The 22,982-nt window shown below is 44.8% G+C and overlaps 1 protein-coding gene across 2 annotated transcripts in view; it reads left to right on the top strand.

Moving 5' to 3' along the window:
• The window catches only part of LOC143961987 (NACHT, LRR and PYD domains-containing protein 12-like), a 164,479-nt gene that overhangs the window by 64,978 nt on the left and 76,519 nt on the right, over positions 1-22,982 (top strand). For both annotated transcript variants that reach the window (XM_077471329.1, XM_077471330.1), the window contains exon 7: positions 22,708-22,878. In XM_077471329.1, coding sequence (XP_077327455.1) covers positions 22,708-22,878 — 171 coding nt within the window. The remainder of the gene's footprint in view (positions 1-22,707; positions 22,879-22,982) is intronic.

Genomic DNA, 22,982 nt, shown 5'->3' with positions numbered 1-22,982 from the left:
CCTGGAGCACCGGGACAGTGGAATTACCCACAAAATTACCCCATTTTGGAAAGCAAACACCCCAACGTCTATTCCATGAGGCATAATGAGTCTTTTGAACAGTTTATTTTTTTTCCACAGGTCTTCGGAAACATGGAAAGAAAATGAAAACATTTTTTTTTTGCACAAAGTGTAATCATCCTGAGTATGGCGATAACACATGTGTGTGACTTTTATGCAGTCTGGCCACATACAAAGGCCCAACATGCATAAATTACACCTCAAATTTCCTAAAGACCTATTTCACTTTTGAAGGCCCTGGAAATGAGTTACACAAACTTTTCTTTAACCACTTAAGGACTGCCGTATTGCCATTGTACGTCATCACAATGGCATGTACAGGCAGAAACACGTACATGTACGTGCCTGCCTTCCAGCGGGTGGGGGGTCCGATCGGATCCCCTCCCGCTGGATACGGCGGTCCGGTTCGCTCCAGGAGCGATCCGCGATGAGGGGATGGCCGTTGGTTTCTGGCCACCCCCTCTGGATCGCTCCTGGCCAATGACGAGCTTCCTCCTACTGTGTATTGTTTACACAAGAAGGAAGAAGTGATGTCATTCTCCTCGGGGCGGTCTTTTTGACCGGACTACGAGGAGAAGACTAAATGTAAGTGCACCAAAACACTACACTGACACATAGGTACACATAGGTACACAAACCCCCCCCCCCCCCCCCCCCCGATATACTACCCAATAATGGTTTTAACCCCCTGATTGCCCCTAGTTAACCCTTTCACCCCCTTTTGCCAGTGTCACTAAGCGATCGTTTTTTCTGATCGCTGCATTAGTGTCACTAGTGTCGTTAGGTAGCTAGTTATTTTTTTAGGTTCACCGCCAGGTTTTTATAGCGTTAGGTACCCCCATATACTACCCAATAATGGTTTTAACCCCCTGATTGCCCCTAGTTAACCCTTTCACCAGCGATCACAGTATAAGTGTCACTGGTGACGCTGGTTAGCCAGTTAGTTATTTAGGTTCCCCGTCAGATTTTTATATAGTGCCAGGGACCCCCATATACTACCTAATAAAAATTTGAACCCCCTGATTGCCCCTAACCCTTTCACCACTGATCACCATATAAGTGTTACGGGTGACTCTGGTTAGTTTGCTTTTTATAGCATCAGGGCACCCACAATTTATTACCCAATAAAGGTTTAACCCCCTAATCACCCGGCGGGTGATATCAATTAGGTTTTAGGGTCAGGGTCTGCATCGCCCCAGGCAGCGTGAGGTTAGTGCCAGTACCGCTAACACTCACACGCAAAGTATAAACCTCCCGTAGTGGTATAGAATCTGAACAGATCAATATCTGATCTGATCAGATCTATACTAGCGTCCCCAGCAGTTCAGGGTTCCAAAAAAACGCATTGTTAGCGGGATCAGCCCAGATACCTGCTAGCACCTGCGTTTTGCCCCTCTGCCCAGCCCACCCAAGTGCAGTATCGATCGATCACTGTCACTTACAAAACACTAAACACATAACTGCAGCGATCACAGAGTCAGGCCTGATCCCTGCGATCGCTAACAGTTTTTTTGGTAGCATTTTATATTTAAATCCGGAAGGCAGTGCTTGGTTTTCGGGGTCCCGTACGTGGCTAGGCTCCCAAAAAGTCCCCCACATGTGGTATCCCCGTACTCGGGAGAAGCAGCAGAATTTATTTTGGGGTGTAATTTGACTTATGCCCATAGCATGTGTGAGCAATATATCATTTAGTGACAACTTTGTGCAAAAAAAAAAAAAGTTTGTAATATTCCCGCAACATGTGGCAAAGTATAAAATATTCCATGGACTCAACATGCCTCTCAGTAAATAGCTTGGGGTGTCTACTTTCCAAAATGGGGTCATTTGGGGGGTTTTGTGCTATTTTGGCATTTTATGGCCTTCGAAACTGTGATAGGTAGTGAGGCGTGAAATCAAAAATTTGCACCCTTAGAAATCCTGAAGGCAGTGATTGGTTTTCGGGGTAGACTAGACTCCCAAAAAGTCCCACACATGTGGTATCCCTATACTCGGGAGAAGTAGCAGAATATATTTTGGGGTGCAATTCCACATATAACCATGGCATGTGTGAGCAATATATCATTTAGTGACAACTTTTTGTAAAATTTGTATTTTTATTTTTTTGTCATTATTCAATCCCTTAGGACAAAAAAAATAAATATTCAATGGGCTCAACATACTCATCAGAAATTTCCTTGGGGTGTCTCCTTTCCAAAATGGGGTCTTTTGGGGGGGGGGTTTGTACTGCCCTGCCATTTTAGCACCTCAAGAAATGAGATAGGCAGTCATAAATTAAAAGCTGTGTAAATTCCAGAAAATGTACTCTAGTTTGTAGACGCTATAACTTTTGCGCAAACCAAAAAATATATGCTTATTGACATTTTTTTTACTAAAGACATGTGGCTGAATAAATTTTGCCCTCAATGTATGACTAAAATTTAGTTTATTCGATTTTTCTTATAACAAAAAGAAGAAAATATCTTTTTTTTTTTCAAAATTTTCGCTCTTTTTCCATTTATAATCGCAAAAAATAAAAATCGCAGAGGCAATCAAATACCATCAAAAGAAAGCTCTATTTGTGGGAAGAAAAGGATGCAATTTTCGTTTGGGTGCAATATTGCATGACCGCACAATTACTAGTTAAAGCAGCGCAGTGCGAAATTGCAAAAAGACCTCTGGTCCTTAAGGTGTTTATTGGTCCGGGGCTGTAGTGGTTAAAGCGGAAGTAAACCCATTGATTTAATAGTTTCAAAAAACAGTTAAATTCCCGGCATGCCGGAAATGCTAACTGTCACATTAGTTGTGCTCTCAACCAAACTGTCAAACCATCCAATGGCTGGTGTCATAACTGATCACATGTGCAGCATCATGACAGTTAAAGATTAAGCAGAGGCCAAGATGGCAGCTTCCTTGGCTGAAAATAATAGGAGGGTTTACTTCCACTTTAAGGCATCCTGTAGATGTTTCATCCTCTGCTCCCTCTGCGAAGGCAGGATGAGTTCTGCAACCTTACCCTTGTAATGTGGATCAAGAAGGGTTGCCAGCCAGTAATGATCCCTCTCCTTAATACCACAAATCCTAGGTTCCTTTCGCAGGCTTTGCAGAATCAGGGAGGCCATGCAATGTAAGTTTGCAGAGGCATTTGAGTCCTCTGTGTCACTAAGGATCACATTATCCGTAACTACCTCCTCCCAGACATGTTCCAATCCTTGGGTTTCTGGGGACTGAAAAGCATTCCTTGAAGACTTCTGCATGTTATCCTTGACATCCATGCTGACACAATCCTCCTCCTCCTCCTCCTCCTCCTCCTCTTCTTCCTGTGTGTTTGACGGACTCGCAGAAATGGTATCTGGATAAATGGGGCCTTGAGAGGAAAGGAAGTCCTCCTCTTCCTCCTGCTGTTCTGCCTCAAGTGCCCTGTCCATGATTCCATGAAGCATGTGCTAGACTAAAGGGACAGTGTCACTGAAGCATGCATTGTTGCTGCTCGCCATCCTTGTGGCCTCCTCAAATGGTGACAGGACAGTGCATGCATCCCTGATCAGTAGCCACTAGCGTGGTGACAAGAAGCCAAGCTCCCCTGACCCTGTCTTGGTGCCACACTTGCACAGGTACTCATTGATGGCCTTCTGCTGTGTGTGCAGCTGCTGCAACATTGCCAACGTTGAGTTCCACCTGGTGGGCATGTCACAAATGAGGCGGATGATAGGCAGGGTGCATTCCCTTTTGAATGTCAACCAGCCGACCACTGGCATTATATGACTGGTGGAAATGACCATAGACTTTTCTGGCCTGCCACAGGAGATCTTGTAAGCCTAGGTACCCGGTCAAGAAACACTAAACCACCAAATCCAGGACGTGTGGCAAACATGCAACATGGTCAAGTGTCCCTGTCGGAGGGCAGAGAGAAGGTTGGTGCCATTGTCGCATACAACCATTCCTGGCTGAAGATGGCATGGCGTCAACCACCTCTGAGCCTGCCCCTATAGAGCTAACAGAATCTCTGCCCCAGTGTGGCTCCCGTCCCCTACGCAGACCAACTGAAGCCCCGCATTACATGTTTTTGTCTGACTGCTTGCATAGCCCCTTGAGCTTTTAGAGAGCAATGGTGGTTCATAGGACAATTCTGCAGAAGAGGTCATAGAGGAAGAAGAGGAGGGAGGGGAGCATACAGATGTTGTATTATAATCACCACTAGCTTTTTGGAGGTGTGGCGGCGGTGGAACAAGCTCCAACACTGAACCCTGTCCTGCATCCTTCCCAGCTGCCAGCAGAGTTAAGAAGAGTCATGAAGGATAGGTAACATCCCTGCCCATAGTATAAACAAAACAAAAAAAAGTCAGTGCTACTACCCATACACCACATAGATAGCAGAGCTCCCAGGTGCTCGATCCACAGTCGCTGGCTGAGTAGAGTAATGTAGAAAAAATGATCCGCACTCTGGTTTGTTCTTAAAATGTCTTCATTTTGTTGAATAGCCACAGTGAACAAACGCAGATTTGATGCATTTTAGCCTATAAGGCCTTAGTCATAACCATATTACAGACATAAAACTTTGAAATAAATAGCTCTAAAGATCACAGACTACACCCATTGATTGTCTTAATTGACCGCAGGCAATTATCCAAAAAAGAGAATCAGCTGCAATACATATAGGGTGATCCATGTGTATGCCACTAATTTTCACACACCTTGTAGTTACAATATGTACATGTATGTACACACACGCATGTTACACATGTGCATACATTTATACACATATAGACATATGCATAATGAAACGCATCATAAAATAAAAAAAAAAAAACATTAAATAAAAAATAAAATAAAAATGAATAATCCAGGTATGTGAAAAAACCCAGAAGAGAGAAAGGAGGAGAGAGAGAGAGAGGGGGCTCTGGGGAGAGGCATACTTAATGTAAGTGCAAGTCCAGATCCCACCTCAGGTTTAACCCCAGGGTGATCTAGTTTTTAATCTAAAAATCCACCATGCTTCTCTCCCAGTAGCCTTCTCTCCCTATCACCTCCTTTGGGCGAGTGAGACAATTTTCTATCCCTCTGAAGCAAAATGAGGAAAGATCGCCCTGATGACATTCTCTAAAGTGATTCAAAATATTTATAGCATTTGGGTTGTTTGTGTTGCAGTAATGTTCCTCTATACGGGCTCTCAGAGGATGTGTGATACAACCTACATATTGAAGGCTGCATAAAATTCAGGTGATCAGGTAAATTACATAGTTTGTGCCACAGTTGATGTATTGCTGTATAACGAACTCTTCATCTGTGGCTGTGGCAACAAACGTTTTACCCAAAAGACACAAATTACAGTACCTACCGGTTTTTGTATTACAAGGATAACTACCAGGATAGGAGAGCCAGGTGGGTTGGCATTGTTTAGATGAGAAAAGACTACGTGATAGTCCAGTCCCTAATGTGGACGTCGGCTAGAAAAATGGCAACCTGCTTGCAAAATCCCATCTAAATCTTTCCGCACCAGAACTTAAAATTTGTGCGAACTTTAGAACCCCATTGAAGTCTATGGGACTCGAACGTTCAAAATAAAAAGTGCTAATTTTAATGGCTAATATGCAAGGTATTGTCCTAAAAAGGGTTTGGGGACCTGGCTCCTGCCCCAGGGGACATGAGTCAATGCCAAGATTTTTTTTTTAAAACGGCCGTTTTTTTTCGGGAGCACTGATTTTAATGATGATTAAAGTGAAAAAAAAAAGTGAAATATTCCTTTAAATATTGTGCCTGGGGGGTGTCTATAGTATGCCTGTGACGTGGCATGTGTTTCCCGTGTTTAGAACAGTCCCTGCACAAAATGACATTTAATGGAAAAAAAGTAATTTAAAGCTGCTTGCGGTTTTAATATAATATCTGGTTCCGGCAATACGGATGAAAATCATTGAGAAAAATGGCATGGGTAGCCCCTCTGCCCATTACCAGCCCCTTTGGGTCTTGTACGGATATTAAGGGGAACCCCGTACCCAAATTAAAGAAAGGAAAGGCGTGGGGTCCCCAGGCCCTATATACTCAGAACAGCAGTATACAGGACGTGTAAACAAGACAAGGACTGTGTAGGTTTGTTGTGTTAAGTAGAATCTGTTTGTAATTTTGAACTGGTAAATTTTTTAAGTGTAGTTCCAGTCCAAAAATCTATTTTTAAGCTTTTTGGAAAACATAGGGAAGGGTTATCACCCCTGTATAATTTTTTTGGCTGTCCATCTTTTTTCATCTCACTTCCTGTTGTCTCCTTCCGTTTGCAAGTAGGAGACGTTTGTAAGTTGGATGTTTGAAAGTAGGGGCCTGCCCTATATGCTCTGCAGAAATGGGGGCCTAAGGTGTTGGTGTTGCCACAACACTGTAAGCCCTCAAAGTGACTCTTGGTGGGCGCTGGAGCGCCCTGCTGTGAACTATTATATCAAGAATTGTAATTACATGCCATTGTTGAACAGTGGTAGAAAAATTGGGCCTTTGGTGGTTGTGGTGGTGGTGCTGGTGCCACAACACTATAAGTTCTCAGTTACTCTCGGTGGGCGCAGGAACGGTCCTTCCTATGAAATATGATATCAAGAATTGTAATTACATGTCCCTGTTAAACAGGGGCTGAAAAATTGGGCCTTAGGCACTGGTGCTGGTGCCATGACACAGCAACCTCTCCCATACACTCTAGTTGGAGTGCAGGAATGAATCCTGCTGCAAAGCATTGCATCAAAAATTGTAATTACATGCCCTTGTTAAACAGGGGCTGAAAAATTGGGCTGGTGGCATCACCCAGAACCAAAAATGTTCTTCCAAGATATCAGCAGGATCATTGAGGAGGAAGAGGATAGTCAGTCAACATAACAGGACAGTCACTCAGCATCAGCATAGGCAGTCTTGAAGGGATGTGACATTTCAAAAGAAAAATATTCGGTTACATCAGCTTCAGGTGCTTGGTATCTGCTGGTGATCCAAGACTATTGAAATGGGGGGTATTCCTGCGCCAATGGAAAGACTCCTAACTAGTGTACAGCTGCACACACTGGGGGAAATATCTGAACCCACAGGAGAATAAACAGTTAAAAAGGTAGTGGTGCACTGTGCTAGATGTACAAAAGGTGAGTAGGATCAGAGGTATCTAATAATGGTGTTCAAGCTGATCCTAAAAGAGGGGTCAATTGCTATAAATAAAATAAATATAGCAGACAGAGTAATATTTAGAAATAATAAAACTTATGTATAAACAAATAAAGCTGTTCCTGGCATAAAAGGGTGACCCAAAAAAGAAAATGTAAAACGTATAAAAATATTAATATAAAGTAAATCCAAAATTGCGGGTAAAAATGAACCCACGTGCTGGAAAATATAAAGTACTAGTATCCAACGTGCAATTGCAAAGTGAAGCTAGTGCATGCACTCAGTCCACCAAATAAGCAGCACTGAGGATGTGAGTAATCAACTATTAATAAAAGGAAAAACAGGTAAAAAAATATATATAATAATAAATAATTAAATAAATCCACAAAAAGCTCAATGTCCAACAGAAGCAGAGTATATGACCCTTAAGGTGCACAATGTGACAATAATCTGTATCCAAAAGTGCTGGTAAACAACATTCAAAAAAGTGCTGTAGGTAGTGGGTATCCCGTGCAGTCCTGCGTGGTAGGTATATGGGTGTCCCCTTACCTTACTGCTGTAAAGTTACAGCATGGGTGTATATATCTTTATGGTCCTTGGTGGTCTTTCCCTTTAAGGTTCCTATTGTGGTCCCCAGGTTCTGGTTGGCGTTTTTACCCTGCCTATTAAGGCGGTGTAAGGTCCCTTTAAGAGTGGCCTAGGAATGCTCTGGATGGAAGGTCTCACTGATCCAAGACTGATTCATCTTTATGAAGGTCAGTCGATCAACCGAGGCGGTGGACAGGCGCACCCTGTGATCTGTGAAAAAAAGCCACTAGTAGCACTGAAAGTGCGTTCCGAAAAAACGCTGGAGGCAGGACAGGCCAGTAGCTCAATCGCATACTGTGCAAGCTCTGGCCAGTGATCCATCCTCAAGACCCAGTAAGCCAGAGGATTTTCGGTGGGAAAGGTCACCAAGTCTGATCTTGCCCCAGGTATACCTCCAACATGTAAAGCAGACGCTGGTGATGGCTGCTGGAACCGATCATATCTTGGGTCTGCAGACTAAAAAATTGTCTGAACGCAACGGGCAGACGGCCACCGCTCCTTCTGGGACTGACCAAAACCTCGGCAAAACATTGTCCAGGACCAGGAGTTTGTAACCTCCCAGTCTCTGGGAACGCGTTGTGCAGACCTTTCTGCAAGGCCTCCCAGAGATGTCTCATCCTCTGCTCCCTCTGCGACGGCAAGATAAGGTCCACAACCTTACCCTTGTACCGTGGATCAAGGAGAGTGGCCAGCCAGTAATGGTCCCTCTCCTTGATCCGAAGAATACAAGGATCCTTCCGCAGGCTTTTCAGGATCAGGGAGGCCATGCAACGTAGGTTAGCTGAGGCATTCAGTCCGGAGTCCTCTGGGTCACTAAGGGCAACATGATCTGCAGCTACCTCCTCCCAGCCATGTACAAGTCCACGTGTTTCTTGGGACTGTAAATCATCCCTAAAAGACTGCTGCTGCTGATTCTGAGTGGCAGGCTCCACCTCCATGCTGACACCATCCTCCTCCTCCTCGTCCTCCTCGTCCTCTTCCTGTGTGATGGGTGGGACAGCAGGAACACTGTCTGGATAAAGGGGGCCTTGATAGGCAAGGAAGTCCTCCTCTTCCTGCCTCAAGTGCTCTGTCCATTATTCCTCGCAGCATATGCTCCAACAGGTGGACAGTGTCACTGATGCATGCACTGTCACTGCTCACCATCCTCGTGACCTCCTCAAATGGTGACAGGACAGTGCATGAATCCCTGATCATGCCCCACTGGGGTGGTGAAAAAAACTGAGCTCCCCTGACCCTGTCCTGGTTCCGTAGTCGCACAGGTACTCATTGATGGCCCTCTGCTGCGTGTGCAGCGCTGCAGCATAGCCAACGTTGTGTTCCACCTGGTGGGCATGTCACATATAAGGCTGTTCTTGGGCAGGTTCAACTCCTTTTTGGAGCTCAGCCAGTCGAGCACTGGCATTAAATGATTGGCGGAAATGCATACAGACTTTCTTGGCCTGCCTCAGGACATCCTGTAAGCCTGGGTACCTGCCCAAGAACCGATGCACCACCAGGTTAAGGACGTGAGCCACACAGGGCACATGGGTCAGTTATCCCTGTCAGAGGGCAGAGAGGAGGTTGGTGCCATTGTCGCAAACCACCATTCCTGGCTTAAGCTGGCGTGGCATCAACCATCTCTTGGCCTGCCCCTGCAGAGCTGACAAAATATCTGCCCCATTGTGGCTCCTGTGCCCCAAACAAACTGGTGCAAGCACGGCATGGCATATTTTTGCCTGCGTACTTGCGTAGCCCCTTGAAGGCCTACGGAGCACCACTGGTTCTGAGAACAGAGCACTGGAAGAGGCCATGGAGGAAGAAGAAGAGGAGGGGGTGGAGGAGTGAGGTGTGTCACAACCAGCAATAGCATTTTGGAGACATGGTGGCGGAACAACCTCCAACACTACTGCACCTTGTCCTGCATCTTTCCCAGTTACAATCGGACGTGGGTGTACCGCTATCAGAGTGCCCGCAAGTACTTGGCTGTGACACACCTAATTTTACACCTTCATTCCTCTCAGTGCAGGTTTCAGAGTGGGGTTGGAGATCCCAGCTGATGAGGAGCAAGGAGAGGTCCGCTTTGTCCTTTGGTGTGGGACTTTAAGGTACGCTTGCCAACGAGCTGCATGGCAGGTCAACATATGTCTGGTCAAGCATGTGGTGCCCAAGCGGCTGATGTTTTGGCCACGTGAGATACGCTTGAGACATATGTTGCAAATAGCAGCAGTGCGATCTGATGCACTCGTCTCAAAAAAGGCCCACACCAAAGAACTTTTAGAATAACGCACAGAGGCAGCGCCCTGCACAGGCGGAGCTCTGAGGTCTGATTCAGTCGTGTGCTGTCCCATCCTGCCTGTGGCCAATTATGGCTTTCTTCACTGCCGGCACTGTGATTGACCAAGCATACGGTGTCACAGTGCATGCTTGGCCAATCATGAGCCAGCAATGCACTGTGATCGCGCAGTGCATTGTGGGCCGCGAGCGCCACACAAATTTAGCGCAAACGGCCCATAACGTTCGGTGTTTGCTGAACGCGTGAACAGCCGGTGTTCGAGTCGAACATGCGTTTGACTCGAACACCAAGCTCATCCCTAGTCCCTGCATTCCAGCTCAAAAGTTGAGTCTGTTGAACAATTTTGTTTGGCTCAAATAAACTCCCCATAAGGGATGGCATTGATGGTGTGGGATGGAGAACAACTGGCTGCAAAAAGTATAGTGTTACCAGAGCATGGTTTCCTATAAGTGCATGTTGAAATATCACCTGTAATTGGATTTCCCATTAGAGTGATGTCTAAAAAGTTGATACTGAAAGCATCATGCTCAATTGAAAAATTAAAATGTAACTGATTATCATTAAGACATGTCCAAAATTAATTTAATCCTTTAGTGTCTCCATCCCACACCATCACAAGGTCATCAATATAGCGACCATACCATACAATCTGCCTGACAAAAGGTTGCTGGGAGAGAAAAACATGTGTTCCTCCCACCAATCCATGTAGAGATGCGCCATGGAAAGTGAGAATCTACCACCCATCGACGCCCCACAGCGCTGGACATAATACATGCCATCAAATAAAAAATAATTGTGCTTTAATAAGAGCTCAACGCTTAACAAAATAAACTCCTGTTGAATAGGAGAATAGGAGCTATAGCGTTGAAGATGATATTGGATGGCTTGCAATCCAGCGCTGTGGGGGATCGACAAATAAAGTGCCCTCACATCCAGTGTAGCCCACACATAGGTGGATGTCCATTTGACAGATGTAATATGGGATAGGACTGTGCTCGTATCTCTAATGTAGCCAGGCAATCTGTGTACTAAAGGCTGTAGGTGCCAGTCTACCCATTCTCCCAAATGCTCCAATAAGGAACCAATTCCGGCCACCATTGGTCACCCCTGTAAAGGACAATGTTGTGAATTTTAGGGAGATGATGGAAGACCGGCACCATAGGTTTATCCACATAGAGATACTCAGCAGTTTTGGATGACAAAACTCTCATACTAATGCCCAACTGTAAAAAAAGGGTTGATTGAAAAGGTATAGTGGGATTGTTGGACAGGAGATGATATGTATGACTGTCACTAAGCTGTCTAATAGCTTCAGATCTATATTGTTCCCTAGTCATCACCACCACTGATCCTTTATCACTAACCCCTTATTGTCTTTTAACTGCTGTAGAGCCTGTCTCTCTTCCTTAGAGATGTTTGTTTTCCTAGATGTTAAGCTACATTGTTTCAATTGTATCAATTCCCCCTCTATTACAGCCTGAAAAGTATCTATAGTGGAATTTCTTGCATTTACAGGGTAGAAAAACTTGCCCCCATATTATGATGTACTACATGAAACTCCATAGGAGCCCATATGTGACTCAGAGTGCAGCTGATTCTCTTTTTTGGATAATTGCCTGCGGTCAATTAAGACAATCAATGGGTGGAGCCTGTAATCTTTAGAGCTACTATTTATTTCAGTTTTATGTCTGTAATGTGGTTATGACTAAGGCCTTATAGGCTGAAACGCGTCAACTGACTTAATCTGCATTTGTTCATTGTGGCTATTCAATAAAATGAAGAAATTTTAAGAGCAACAACCGGAGTGCAGATAATTTTCTCTACAACATCCCTGCCCATGCCTGCTGGACCATGAGTCAGCGGTAATATGAACCTTTCTTGATTGACCTGTCCAATAAGGCCAAAACATTGCCTTCCACATGGCAGTAAAGAGCCGGGATGGCCTTACATGAAAAGAAATGCCATTTTGGAACCTGCCACTGTGATACAGCACATTCCACAAATTCACAAAAGGGTGTTGAGTTTACCAGTGTCACGGTCCCTACCGTCTCTTTTAGATGACCCGGCGTGGTCACGCCCCAAGTGGCTCTAGGTGGTATTGAACTAATGACTGTTCTTGCTCCTGTTTCTTTACCTCTGAGCCACACCTCAGTTCTATTCTGCCTGCTTTCCAGCCATGCCTAGTTTTGCATAAATTATTGTGGGCAATTCTGTTTGTACCTGTCACTCTTGGATCAGCTGTGGCAGGTTACCTAATTAGCTGGGTATAAAACAATGTCTCAATCTGCGGGCTGGGTCAGTTCATTGTCTCTTGTCACCAAAGGTACCTGTGTTCAAAGTTACATTGTTCCAAGACTTTATGCTGACTTCTGGAATCCTGGACAACGGCTTTACTTCGACAATCCCTTGGCTTTTCCTGTCGAGCTCCCGTGCACAGATTCACAGCCCAGGTAGCTCATCTCTTTGTTACCGTGGGCTGTGTGTATTTGCAAGGGTGAGTGTACATCTCTGCACCATGGACTCCAACCTAGATAAGCCCTCACAACCAGATAAAAAGGCAGCAGTTGCAGTGCTAGCAATTTTGGCAAAGCTAGCATTTAGACGCTGAGTATGTGGATGGCTGAGACCAAATTTCTTTTTATGGTTCAGCATCTGGGGTAGGGAAATTTGCCTGCTGAAATCAACTATGGTGTATTGCTAGCAGATTGGCTGAAAGTACTTGTGACACCTATTGCTATACCTTCATTCCTCTCAGTGCAAGTTTATGAGAGGACTGGAGGTATAGTAGGGTTTGAGATCCCAGATGAGGAGCAAGGAGAAGTATGCCATCTTCTATGATGTGGGTCTTTCAGGTGCTGCTGCCAATGGACTGCAAGGCAGGTCATCGTATGTCTGGTCAAGAATGTGGTGCCCAAGTGGCTACTGTTCTGACCATGCTTGATCTGCTTCAGACATAGGTTGCAAACAGCAACGGTACACTCTGCTGCACACATGTCGAAAAAGGCCCACACCAAGGAACTTTTAAAAGTTAACGAGGAGCCAGCAGAGCCCTGCACCTGTGAAGCTCTGCTGTATGATGCAATAGGATGGCTGCCCTTAAGCTGCCCCTAGAGGACATCCTGCTTTGTTGGAGTTGTACCTCCTCCACCTCACTTTGCTCCTCTCTTCTATCAGGCACCCAAGTACGTCAGTGATGTCATGATCCCCTCCCTCCTCATCTCTGGCGTAAACTTGGCAGTACAATGCAGCTTGGGAAACACGACTGCCAGTTTCTTGTCTTTCTCTGGCACCCACTCTCTCTAGGCTCACATTACTCCCTTCCTCCACCTGGGAACCATTATCAAAGCCTTCAAATTGCTGCGCATCCTCCAGCAGCATGTAACTGATACTGTGGTTGAATAATTCTAGGGACTCCTAATTTGCAGTGCATTATGGGGTGTTCCGCGGCACTCAAATTTCCCGCGAACGCCCCATATTGTTCGGAGAATGGTCGAACACTCGATGTTTGAGCTCATCCTTACCCTTGCCTTTTATTTGCTGTTTTTTACAGAAGATCTGTAGAGCTCTATTGTGGACCAAAGCAATTTATATGCTGGTCAATTTATCACCACAAATCCTCATTTGACCCTTGCCAGAGAATGTGTCTGGAAACCTATTACGGTTCCCGAATTTAAGACTTTTCTGGACCTATCCCTCGTCATAGGCATTACTAAAAAGTGTGAGTTGGGGTCATATTGGTCCACTGACCCAATTCACCATATGCCATGTTCTCTGCTTCTATGGCCAGGGCTAGATACAAGCAAATCTTGTGGTTTATGCACTTCAACGACAATGAACTCTGTCATCCTTGGGGTGATCCTGAATATCATCGGCTCCACAAAATTCGGCCCCTTAGATGGGGAGAGAGCCTGCTTGAAGTGTAATAAACACTTGCAGTAAACTGGAGGGACACACAGAATGTTTTTGTTCTGTCCTCCATTTATGCAGATACAACAGTCCAAATTCCAACAGGGACTGGTGTTGTTGAGAAGCCCCTCTGTGTCCATGAATACAACCTTAACATGGGAGGGGTGGACTTCAAGGACCAGATGATGCCATTGTAATTAATTGCCCTATGACCAGACGCAGGTACAATAAAGTGTCTGTATATTTATTTCAACTGGCTCTGCTGAACGCTTATGTGCTATACAAAGCATCAGGATGAACGTGATCCTTCCTAAAATTCCAAGAAGAGATCATCACAGCCCTTCTGTTTCCAGACAGTGCTGTAGTCCAACTTCCCAATGCAAATGCAGTGAGCCAGCTGCATGAGAGGCATTTTCCGGATGTCCTCCATGGTACCTCTATATAATAATCTTCTGGACCGTACCCTTTCCACTTTATTAGGTATTGTACTTGTTTGTGCCTTCTCCTACAATCTAGAATGGCCTCTACTTCTAACTACTCACTACCATCAATAAGAACAGGTTCTGGTGGCCTAGACCCTCTGTCAGGGAAGGGATCGGATACTGCAAATTTTAACAGTGAGATGTGGAACACAGGATGGATTTTCAATGAGTCAGGTAAAGATAGTTCATACAATACCTCATTTTGTTTCCTCTTTATTGGGAATGATCCTATGAACTTGGGTGGCAACTTTCTTGATGGACATGCCATCCTGAGGTTGGTTGTGGAATGTCATACCTGGTTGCCCAACTGCAGATTCAGTTCCTCTCTTCTCCTCCTTTTATCAAAAGTCTTTTTGCTGTCAGCCTGGGTCTTCGTCACTGCCTCCTGTAAGACCTGGTTATTGCGACTGAAGAGCCACTCATCCTCATCCGCAGCCAGCGTGCTCGGAGTGACAACAGAAAGACCATCCACTGCAATCCTCTCTCTTTAACAGCCCGGTCAAATAAAAAAGGAGGCTTGGGGAGGAAGAAGAGGCTCTGGATGATGCAGGGAATGGAGGGGAAAACATGGGGGGAATCCTCCACATATGGTCAGCACCTTGATGCATTCCCCACCTCAGGGCAGCCCATTATAGACACAACTATGAAGGAGATGCTGCAAAAACTGTGGGGGCCATCTAACATGATATGGCAGCCTTTATGCATTCCACATGGAGAAATGAAAGAGCAGCAACAGGTTAGAATATGTGGAGCAGAAGATGGAAGAAATCACTCCATATAATGAGCTGGTAGATGCTCACTTTGATGTGGAAGAGGAGCTCAAAGCCATTCCTCTTAAAATGGCGGATATTGAAGACAGGGCTCACAGGAACAATGTTAAATTCAGAGGGAACTCTGAATTGATTAAACCAGCTGACCTTTCTGCTTATTTGCAAAAGCTTATGACAACAGCCCTTCCATCCTTGGGACCATCTGACATAATAGACAGGGCTCACAGACTGCCTAAACCTAAACCTAAATCATTCCTGCCTGACCAGATCCCCAGGGACTTCATTGCAAGGATCCACTTTTATCATGTTAAAGACCAACTGATGCGATACACTAGACAGCATCCTGAAATCCCAGACCCTTTCACTGTAATTGCACTCTATCCCGACTTGTCTAAAGCTACACTGATGGTGCGGAATTATCACCAAAATTTTGCGTAACCACAAAATTCTCTACAAGTGGGGCTTTCTGGCCAAACTGCTGGTGGATATGCATAATAAATTGCATTCGATCAATTCACTGGAGAGAGCTTGGAACTCCTGACAAAAGGGTCGCCATTCTCCTCCCTGAGAATGGCAACCCTGCATCCCCTGAGCTCCTCCAGGACAGACGCACTAATAATCGTAAAAACTGGCAGGGTAACTGAACTGCTCATGTCTGTAGTCCTGCAGGATCACCCACAAGCCTACCACACAACTCAGAACCACTGAACCCTCTGTGCCCTCTAGTCTAATAATATGCATTTGCATTGGAACGCCCTGTCACCCGCTCTTTGGCTGATTTAAGTACTGTTCTTTCCCCAACCTCATTAAGGTGATGTTTCCCATAACCTGATTTTTTGGCAAGTACTGCTTAACTGTTTTAAGTTACTGAACAATCCAGTTTTTTTTTTTTCTTGTTTCTTTTGGTTTCTTGATGGTTATAATGGAGGACTTATCTCTGGTCATACACATGTCATACAAAACATTAACAACTTTTCATACCAATTTTTACCACTAGGTGACGATAAAGCATGTACTACCACTTGAATGGAACTTAAACTAATGTCATACAATGTTAGAGGCTTGAACAGTCAAAAGAAGAGCATTATGGAAAATGGCACTGGTCTTAAAATGTGATATTCTATGTGAGATGCATTTATCTAGCATGAAACCCCCAAAGTGCTCACACGTAAAATTTCCACAGATCTTTACATCCAACAATACTTCCAAAAACATGGAGTTTTAATTACTTTTCGGGAAACTCTAACATTTTCTTTATTGCAGGACCATATTGACCCACAAGGACACTTTATCATACTGGTTGCAGAAATAGACCAGGTCATCTACACACTGGTGAACTTATATGCACCTAATGTAAAGTCAATGAAATGTATTTGTAAAGTCTTTAAGCTAGCTAAAACAATGCAAAAGGGTAATCGAATTATGTGTGGGGATTTTAATATGATCTTGAATGGAGAGCTCAACTCAGCGGCCCACAGACAGAGGCCATCTTTAGGATCTTTGTGCCATGAAGAAAGACTCTTTGATCCTTGGTGATGCCTGAGAGCCACCGAGCGGGACTACATGTACTACTTCACGGTGCATAGTAGTTAATGCAGAATAGATTTTATTCTTACAGGCATGTGTACTCTATAGAAAGTCTGAAATGCTGATATCCACAACATCACATGGTCAGACCATGCACCAGTAACTATCAATGTTGTGGATATGAGCAAAACATCTCACAAACTGCTGTGGCGCAACAACACTTTCCTCCTATCGCACCCCAAGATTAGGGATGAGGTAGAAGGGAAACTCAGAGAATATTTCCAATTCAATGACAATGGAGAATGCTCTCCCTTGACAACATGGCGTGCATATAAGGCATTCACTAGAGGAACCCTCATCCAAATTGCATCTAGAGAAAGGAAAAAAAAACAACAAAGCGCATATCGCAGCTCAATAAATCCATTGCTGATTTAGAGGCTCAACACAAAAATCACATTACTACTTCCACCCAATTACTAGAAAGCCTTACTTTCTGCCATGAGGAATTGTGGCAGGAACTCAGGGCAGACTATGACACATTCTTCAAATGCATGAAATTGGCATTCTACCCTCAAACAAGTGGAGTGTCACGGAGCTGCAGCAAAATCGAGTGCTGCAAAACAAATGCAGCATCAATGAACAGGCCTGCAGCCCCAGAGTCGATTAGAGCCTGTATCTCGATGGATGACTCAGCCCAAGAAAGGGTGACCTAAACCAGGGGCTTATCCTTCTGAATAACTGGGGATGAAACAACGCCACCTAAGGTCTGTCCATGACAGGACCTTGAGGTTCGCGCGTTCCCTGGACGGGTAGGACAAGACTTCAAAAAGTGACCTGCCTGGCCACAATAAAGGCACAATCTCTCCCTCCTCCTAAAGGCTCTCTCATCCACAGAGAGACGCCTGAAGCCCAGGTGCATGGGTTCATCTTCAGTGGCCAACTCAGTACCAGGAGGCATGGGAGGTGAGGGAGGCATGGGTGGGACTACAAAGCTCAGAGGCAAACCTACAGGAGGCTTCCGCAAGCGCTCTTTAAGAGAAAGTCTTTCTGAGTCTGGAGTCAATAAGGATGGCAAACGGGATCAAGCTCTCCAGCTCAGTGGGTATATCTCGGGCTGCTATCTCATCCTTGATGGAATCCGAGAGACCATGAGAAAAAGCAGCCACGAGGGCCTCATTGTTCCAAGCAACCTTTGCTGCCAGAGTACGGAATTCAATGGCGTAGTCGGCAACAGTTCTCGTACTCTGTTTGATGGACATGAGGCACTTGGCAGCAGAAGCGGAGCGTGCGGGAATGTCAAAAGCCCTTTTAATGGAGCCAACAAACTGAGGGTAACTAAAGACAACAGGTTTTTGCATCTGCCATAGAGGGTTAGCCCAGGCCAAGGCTCTCTCAGAAAGCAAAGATATCACAAAACCTACTTTGCTTCTGTCCGTGGGAAACGCCTGGGGCAGCATTTTGAAGTATATCTCAACCTGATTGAGAAACACTCTGCAATGAACTGGATCGCCTCCAAATCGCTGGGGAAGGGGAGCAGAACCAGACATACCTCTTATAGATGTAATACTCGAGGCAAGTGCCTGCACAGAGACTGGCACAGCAGCAGGGATGGCCTGCGACTCAGGTTGTACCGGAGCAGCCACCGTGGGGGATTCCAGGTGAGCCGTGCGATTTAGGAGTGTTTGTAATGCCAAGACAAACTGATTCATGCGGTGATCTTGCTCATCCAATCTGGAAAAAATATTACCAACAAGTGGATTGACTGTATCTTCTGAATTCATGGCCTTCGCATACTGTCAGGAACCATGAAACAGACTTGTTTATTAATAAAAATGTAAATAGAAAGAAACGTAGTCAAGCATAGCCAGTGTCCAGTAGCCAGATCGGGTAGTCAGCCAGTCCAAAGTTCATTAACCAGATCGGGTAATAGCCAGGCCAGAAGTCAGGGATCCAAGGAGAGCAACTGCAAGCAAGGTAAAAGGGCAGATAAACCCCTGTTCAAGGTTTTTGTTGATGTATTCCTTCAAGGCCTCCTGCTCCCTTTCTGCCAGTGGAAAAATGTGCTCAAAGGGGATCTCAGCCCTAGGGAGCAGCACAATCGGCAAGTCATATGGACGATGAGGGAAGTGTGTCTGCCCCTCATTTGCGGAAGACATCAATAAATTTGGAGTATGTTTTGATCATACATAACAATGTGGCTGATGGATCAGGGGGCTTTGATACCCAATGTCTTTGGCAGTAGGCTGACAAGAATATGACTTCTCCAGATATCCAGTTGATCTGGGGATTATGGGCCTGAAGCCAGGGTAGGCCCAAGATGACAGGGAACAATCGGGAGGAGATGGCATTTAGGCTCAGTAGTTCCTTATGTTAGGTGGAGATAACAGGTAATGGAGGTGTCTCCTGGGTTACCTGTCCTGACTTAATACAAGAGCCATCAGCCAAGTAGACAGAAAGTCCTTGCATCTTTTGTTGGAGGGGGATAAGTTGCTGAGTGGCAAAAGTTAGGTCAATGAAGCAGCTGCATGCTCCGGAGTCAATGATAGCGTTGACTGAGATTGTTCTTCATGGAACCTGGAACGAGAGTGGAAGAGTAAGGTGAGTGGCATTAGCAGACAGGTTAGCAGGAACAGATGGGCGCTTATGAGTCTTTGCAGGGCAGCTGCTCTTCAGGGAAAGCTATCCTGTACCCAATGTGTTTCAGGTTCAAAGTCCTTTCATCAGGGGTATTTGTATATGTAGTGCCCACCACATTTAGGTGGATGCTAATAGGTAGATGTTAGGTGAAATTGCCAGTGCTTTACACTTTCTTTTGTTTAGGCATGGTCGTTGATTTGGTTTGTTGAGGAGAAGTAGAATAGAGGGGGGTGTGACCACCTGTATTTCACCCTGGAAGACCTCCCTTGCTTCTCCAGGGAAATGTTCTGGAAAGGAGGCAGGTCAGGGACTAAAGAGCAGGCAGTGTATATGGCCCTGGCCCAATCATTAATTTGTATAGGCAGGGGCGGGACATACATATATACTGAGGTCACATGCTTCCTGGGGGGAGATGGCAAGAAACTAGGTCCAGGATAACAGCCCAATGTAACCTCAAGGAACAGGCTTGAAGGCCTGGGGGTTCAGAGACCCCAGCACTGTAGAGCAGGAACCTAACCGGAATGCCTGAGGGTTCAGGGACCTCAGAGCTGGATGGTTCACAAACCGATCAAGAACTCCTGGGAGAAGGAACCAGGCATCCCGGCTGGGATAGACACTTACACAAGAAACAGGAAGTAGCTGCAAAGCAGATGGAGTAGACCGGGGTGTATCCGGACTTTCCTGGACTGGCCTGAGGAGGATTGCAGGAGGCAAGAAAGGCAGATGAGGCCTGGGACTTCCAGAATCCAATTTACCAAGATGCTTTTCAGAGGGGCATTGGCCAGTTCGCTAAGGGGGTGTGGCATGTAGTCCCTCCGGTGCATCCTCCTTTACCTTCGTGGAATTTGAACCTGGTGTTGGCGCTTCAGAAGCCGCCATTTGAGAATATCAGGGAGATTCCCTTGTTGACCCTTTCACAAAAAGTGTTTTTTCTAGTGGCCATCACATCGGCCAGAAGGGTTTTGGAATTGGCGGCCTTGTCATGCAAGTCGCCTTATCTGGTCATCCACAGAGATAAGGTGGTGTTGCGTCTATAACCGTCCTTTCTACCGAAGGTGGTGTCGGCTTTTCATATCAATGAGGACATTGTATTGCCATTGTTGTGTCCTAAGCCGAAGCACCCCAAAGAGGTGGCCCTTCACGCTCTTGATGTGGTTAGGGCTTTGAGGATGTACTTGTCTGCCACAGCTCCCTTTCGGAAATCAGACTCACTGTTTGTTTCGGTGGCTGGTCCAAAGAAGGGAATGGCGGTCTCGTCGGCCACCATTTCTAGGTGGATCAGACAGATTGTAGTCCAAACCTATGCCTTGAAGGGGCAGGTTCCCCCCTTTCCAGTCACGGCCCACTCTACCAGAGCGATCGGAACGTCGTGGGCCTTCCGACACCAAGCGTCTGTCACTCAGGTGTGTTTAAGCGGCGATCTGGTCATCTGTCCATACGTTTACCAAGTTCTACAAGGTAGATGTCAGTGCGTCGGCTGATGCCTGTTTTGGCCGCAAAGTCTTGCAGGCAGGCGTGTAGTTGCATTTTAATTTTTTTCCTGTTTTTTCGATTAAAATGCAGTACTTTTGTTACTGCACTGTTGTATTACTTCCGCATAAAGGTTGCGGTGTTGGGGATCTCTCCTGTTGAGAAGACCTGGTTATGGCAGTGTTTTTCTCTGTACACTGCTGTTTTTTTGTGGGTTTAGGTTCACTAGTTCCCACTTGCCATGGTGGATAAGTTTTTATGCTGTTTTTTTCCCACCCTTTGTTTGGCACTGCTTGGGGACGTCCCATTTAGTTAGAGAGGAGCTGTGTCGGTCGGTGAATTACAGAGAAAAGGATTTTACGGTGAGTACAAAAATCCTATTTTTACACCCTTAGAAATCTCGAAGGAGGTGATTGGTTTTCGGGGTCCTGTACACGGCTAGGCTCCCAAAGTCTCATACATGAGGTATCCCCTCAGGAGAAGAAGCAGAATGTATTCTGGGGTGTAATTCCACATATAACCATGTCATGTGTGAGCAATATATCATTTAGTGACAACTGTGTGTATTTTTTTTTTCTTTTGTAATTTTTCAATCACTTGTGACAAAAAAATAAAATATTCAATGGGCTCAACATGCCTCTCAGCAAATTCTTTAGGGTGTCTACTTTTCAAAAATGGGATAATTTGGGGGGTTTGTACCGCCCTGTCATTTTAGCACCTCAAGAAATGAGATAAGCAGTAATAAACTAAAAGCTGCATAAATTCCAGTAAATGTACCCTAGTTTGTAGATAATATAACTTTTGCATAAATCAATAAATAGACGCTTATTATTTTTTAAACAAGACATGTGGCTGAATACATTTTGGCCTAAATGTATGAGTAAAATTGAGTTTATTGAATTTTTTTTATAACAAAAAAATAGAAATATAATTATTTTTCAACATTTTCGGTCTTTTTTCATTTATATTGCAAAAAATAAAAGTCCCAGAGGTGATAAAATACCACCAAAATAAAGCTCTGTTCGTGGGAAAAAGGGACACAAATGTTGTTTGTGTACAGCATTGCATGACCGCACAATTACCAGATAAAGCAGCACAGTGCCAAATTGTAAAAAGTGCTCTGGTCATTAAGGGGGTAAATCCTTCCAGGGCTGAAATGGTTAAGTTAAAAAATATTCATCCTTTACATCCTCTGTAATAATTCCTGTAACATCCTAGTATATGATCTATATCTATGGAGATGATATCTGATTTACTGGAGACACTAAAGAATGGGGGATGGAAGAATAAAGTGCTTTAATGTGAAGTCTCCCCCATGAGAATGCAGAATCCCATTGTAAATGTGGAATATCCACCAATATAGTACTTGTATCTCTAATATATCCCAGAAGTCTCAGCACTAAAGGATGAAAATGTATATCCACCCCTCCCCCTACATTCTCTATAAGGGATCCTATTCCTGCCACAATCCAGTGACCTTCAATGGTAACTCCTGATTGGTGGACTTTAGGAAGGTGATGAAATATTGGGGTCACTGTGGTATCCACCATCAGAAATTCTGCTGTTTTATTTCATAAACCCCCCAGATCCTTTCCTTTTCTCTATCAATTTCAGAAGCCCCTGTATGAGACACTGTGTGAGGTCCTGCTTAATAACCAAGTACATAAGGGGGTGACTGGGCTGTCACAGCGCCCCCTCTTTATACTGCGTATACATAAGTACTACAACAGCTTCACCTTTATCAGCTTCCCTAATAACAAGATCTTTCCTCTGTATAACATTCTGTATATCCTGATATTCCGCTCTAGTGATGTTATGTTACTTTTCACTAAATGGGAATAATTCCTCATATTCATCTTATAATATCTTGTGTCTGGATTTGTCTCTGTAGGTTGATTGGGTGTGATGTGACTTCCTCCGGGTGTGATGATCTCCGATCCATTCTTATCAATAATCGAAACCTCACCAAACTGGAATTATCAGATAATAATCTGGAAGACTCTGGAATAAAACTTCTATGTGAGGGGCTCAGAGATCCTGGCTGTACTCTGCAGAGCCTGAGGTGAGAATTATCCTATAAATGATATAATATTCTGCAGGATTCTGGTATAAATCTTCTATGTGAGGGACCCAGACATGTCACCTAGATGAAAGTTATACAAAGAC

This window comes from Lithobates pipiens, unplaced genomic scaffold (genome assembly GCF_037356315.1).
Source record: "Lithobates pipiens isolate NorthernLeopardFrog02 unplaced genomic scaffold, aLitPip1_a1.2 Scaffold_8, whole genome shotgun sequence".
Taxonomy (NCBI): Eukaryota; Metazoa; Chordata; class Amphibia; order Anura; family Ranidae; genus Lithobates; species Lithobates pipiens.
This window is presented reverse-complemented; position numbering and strand designations above follow the sequence as displayed.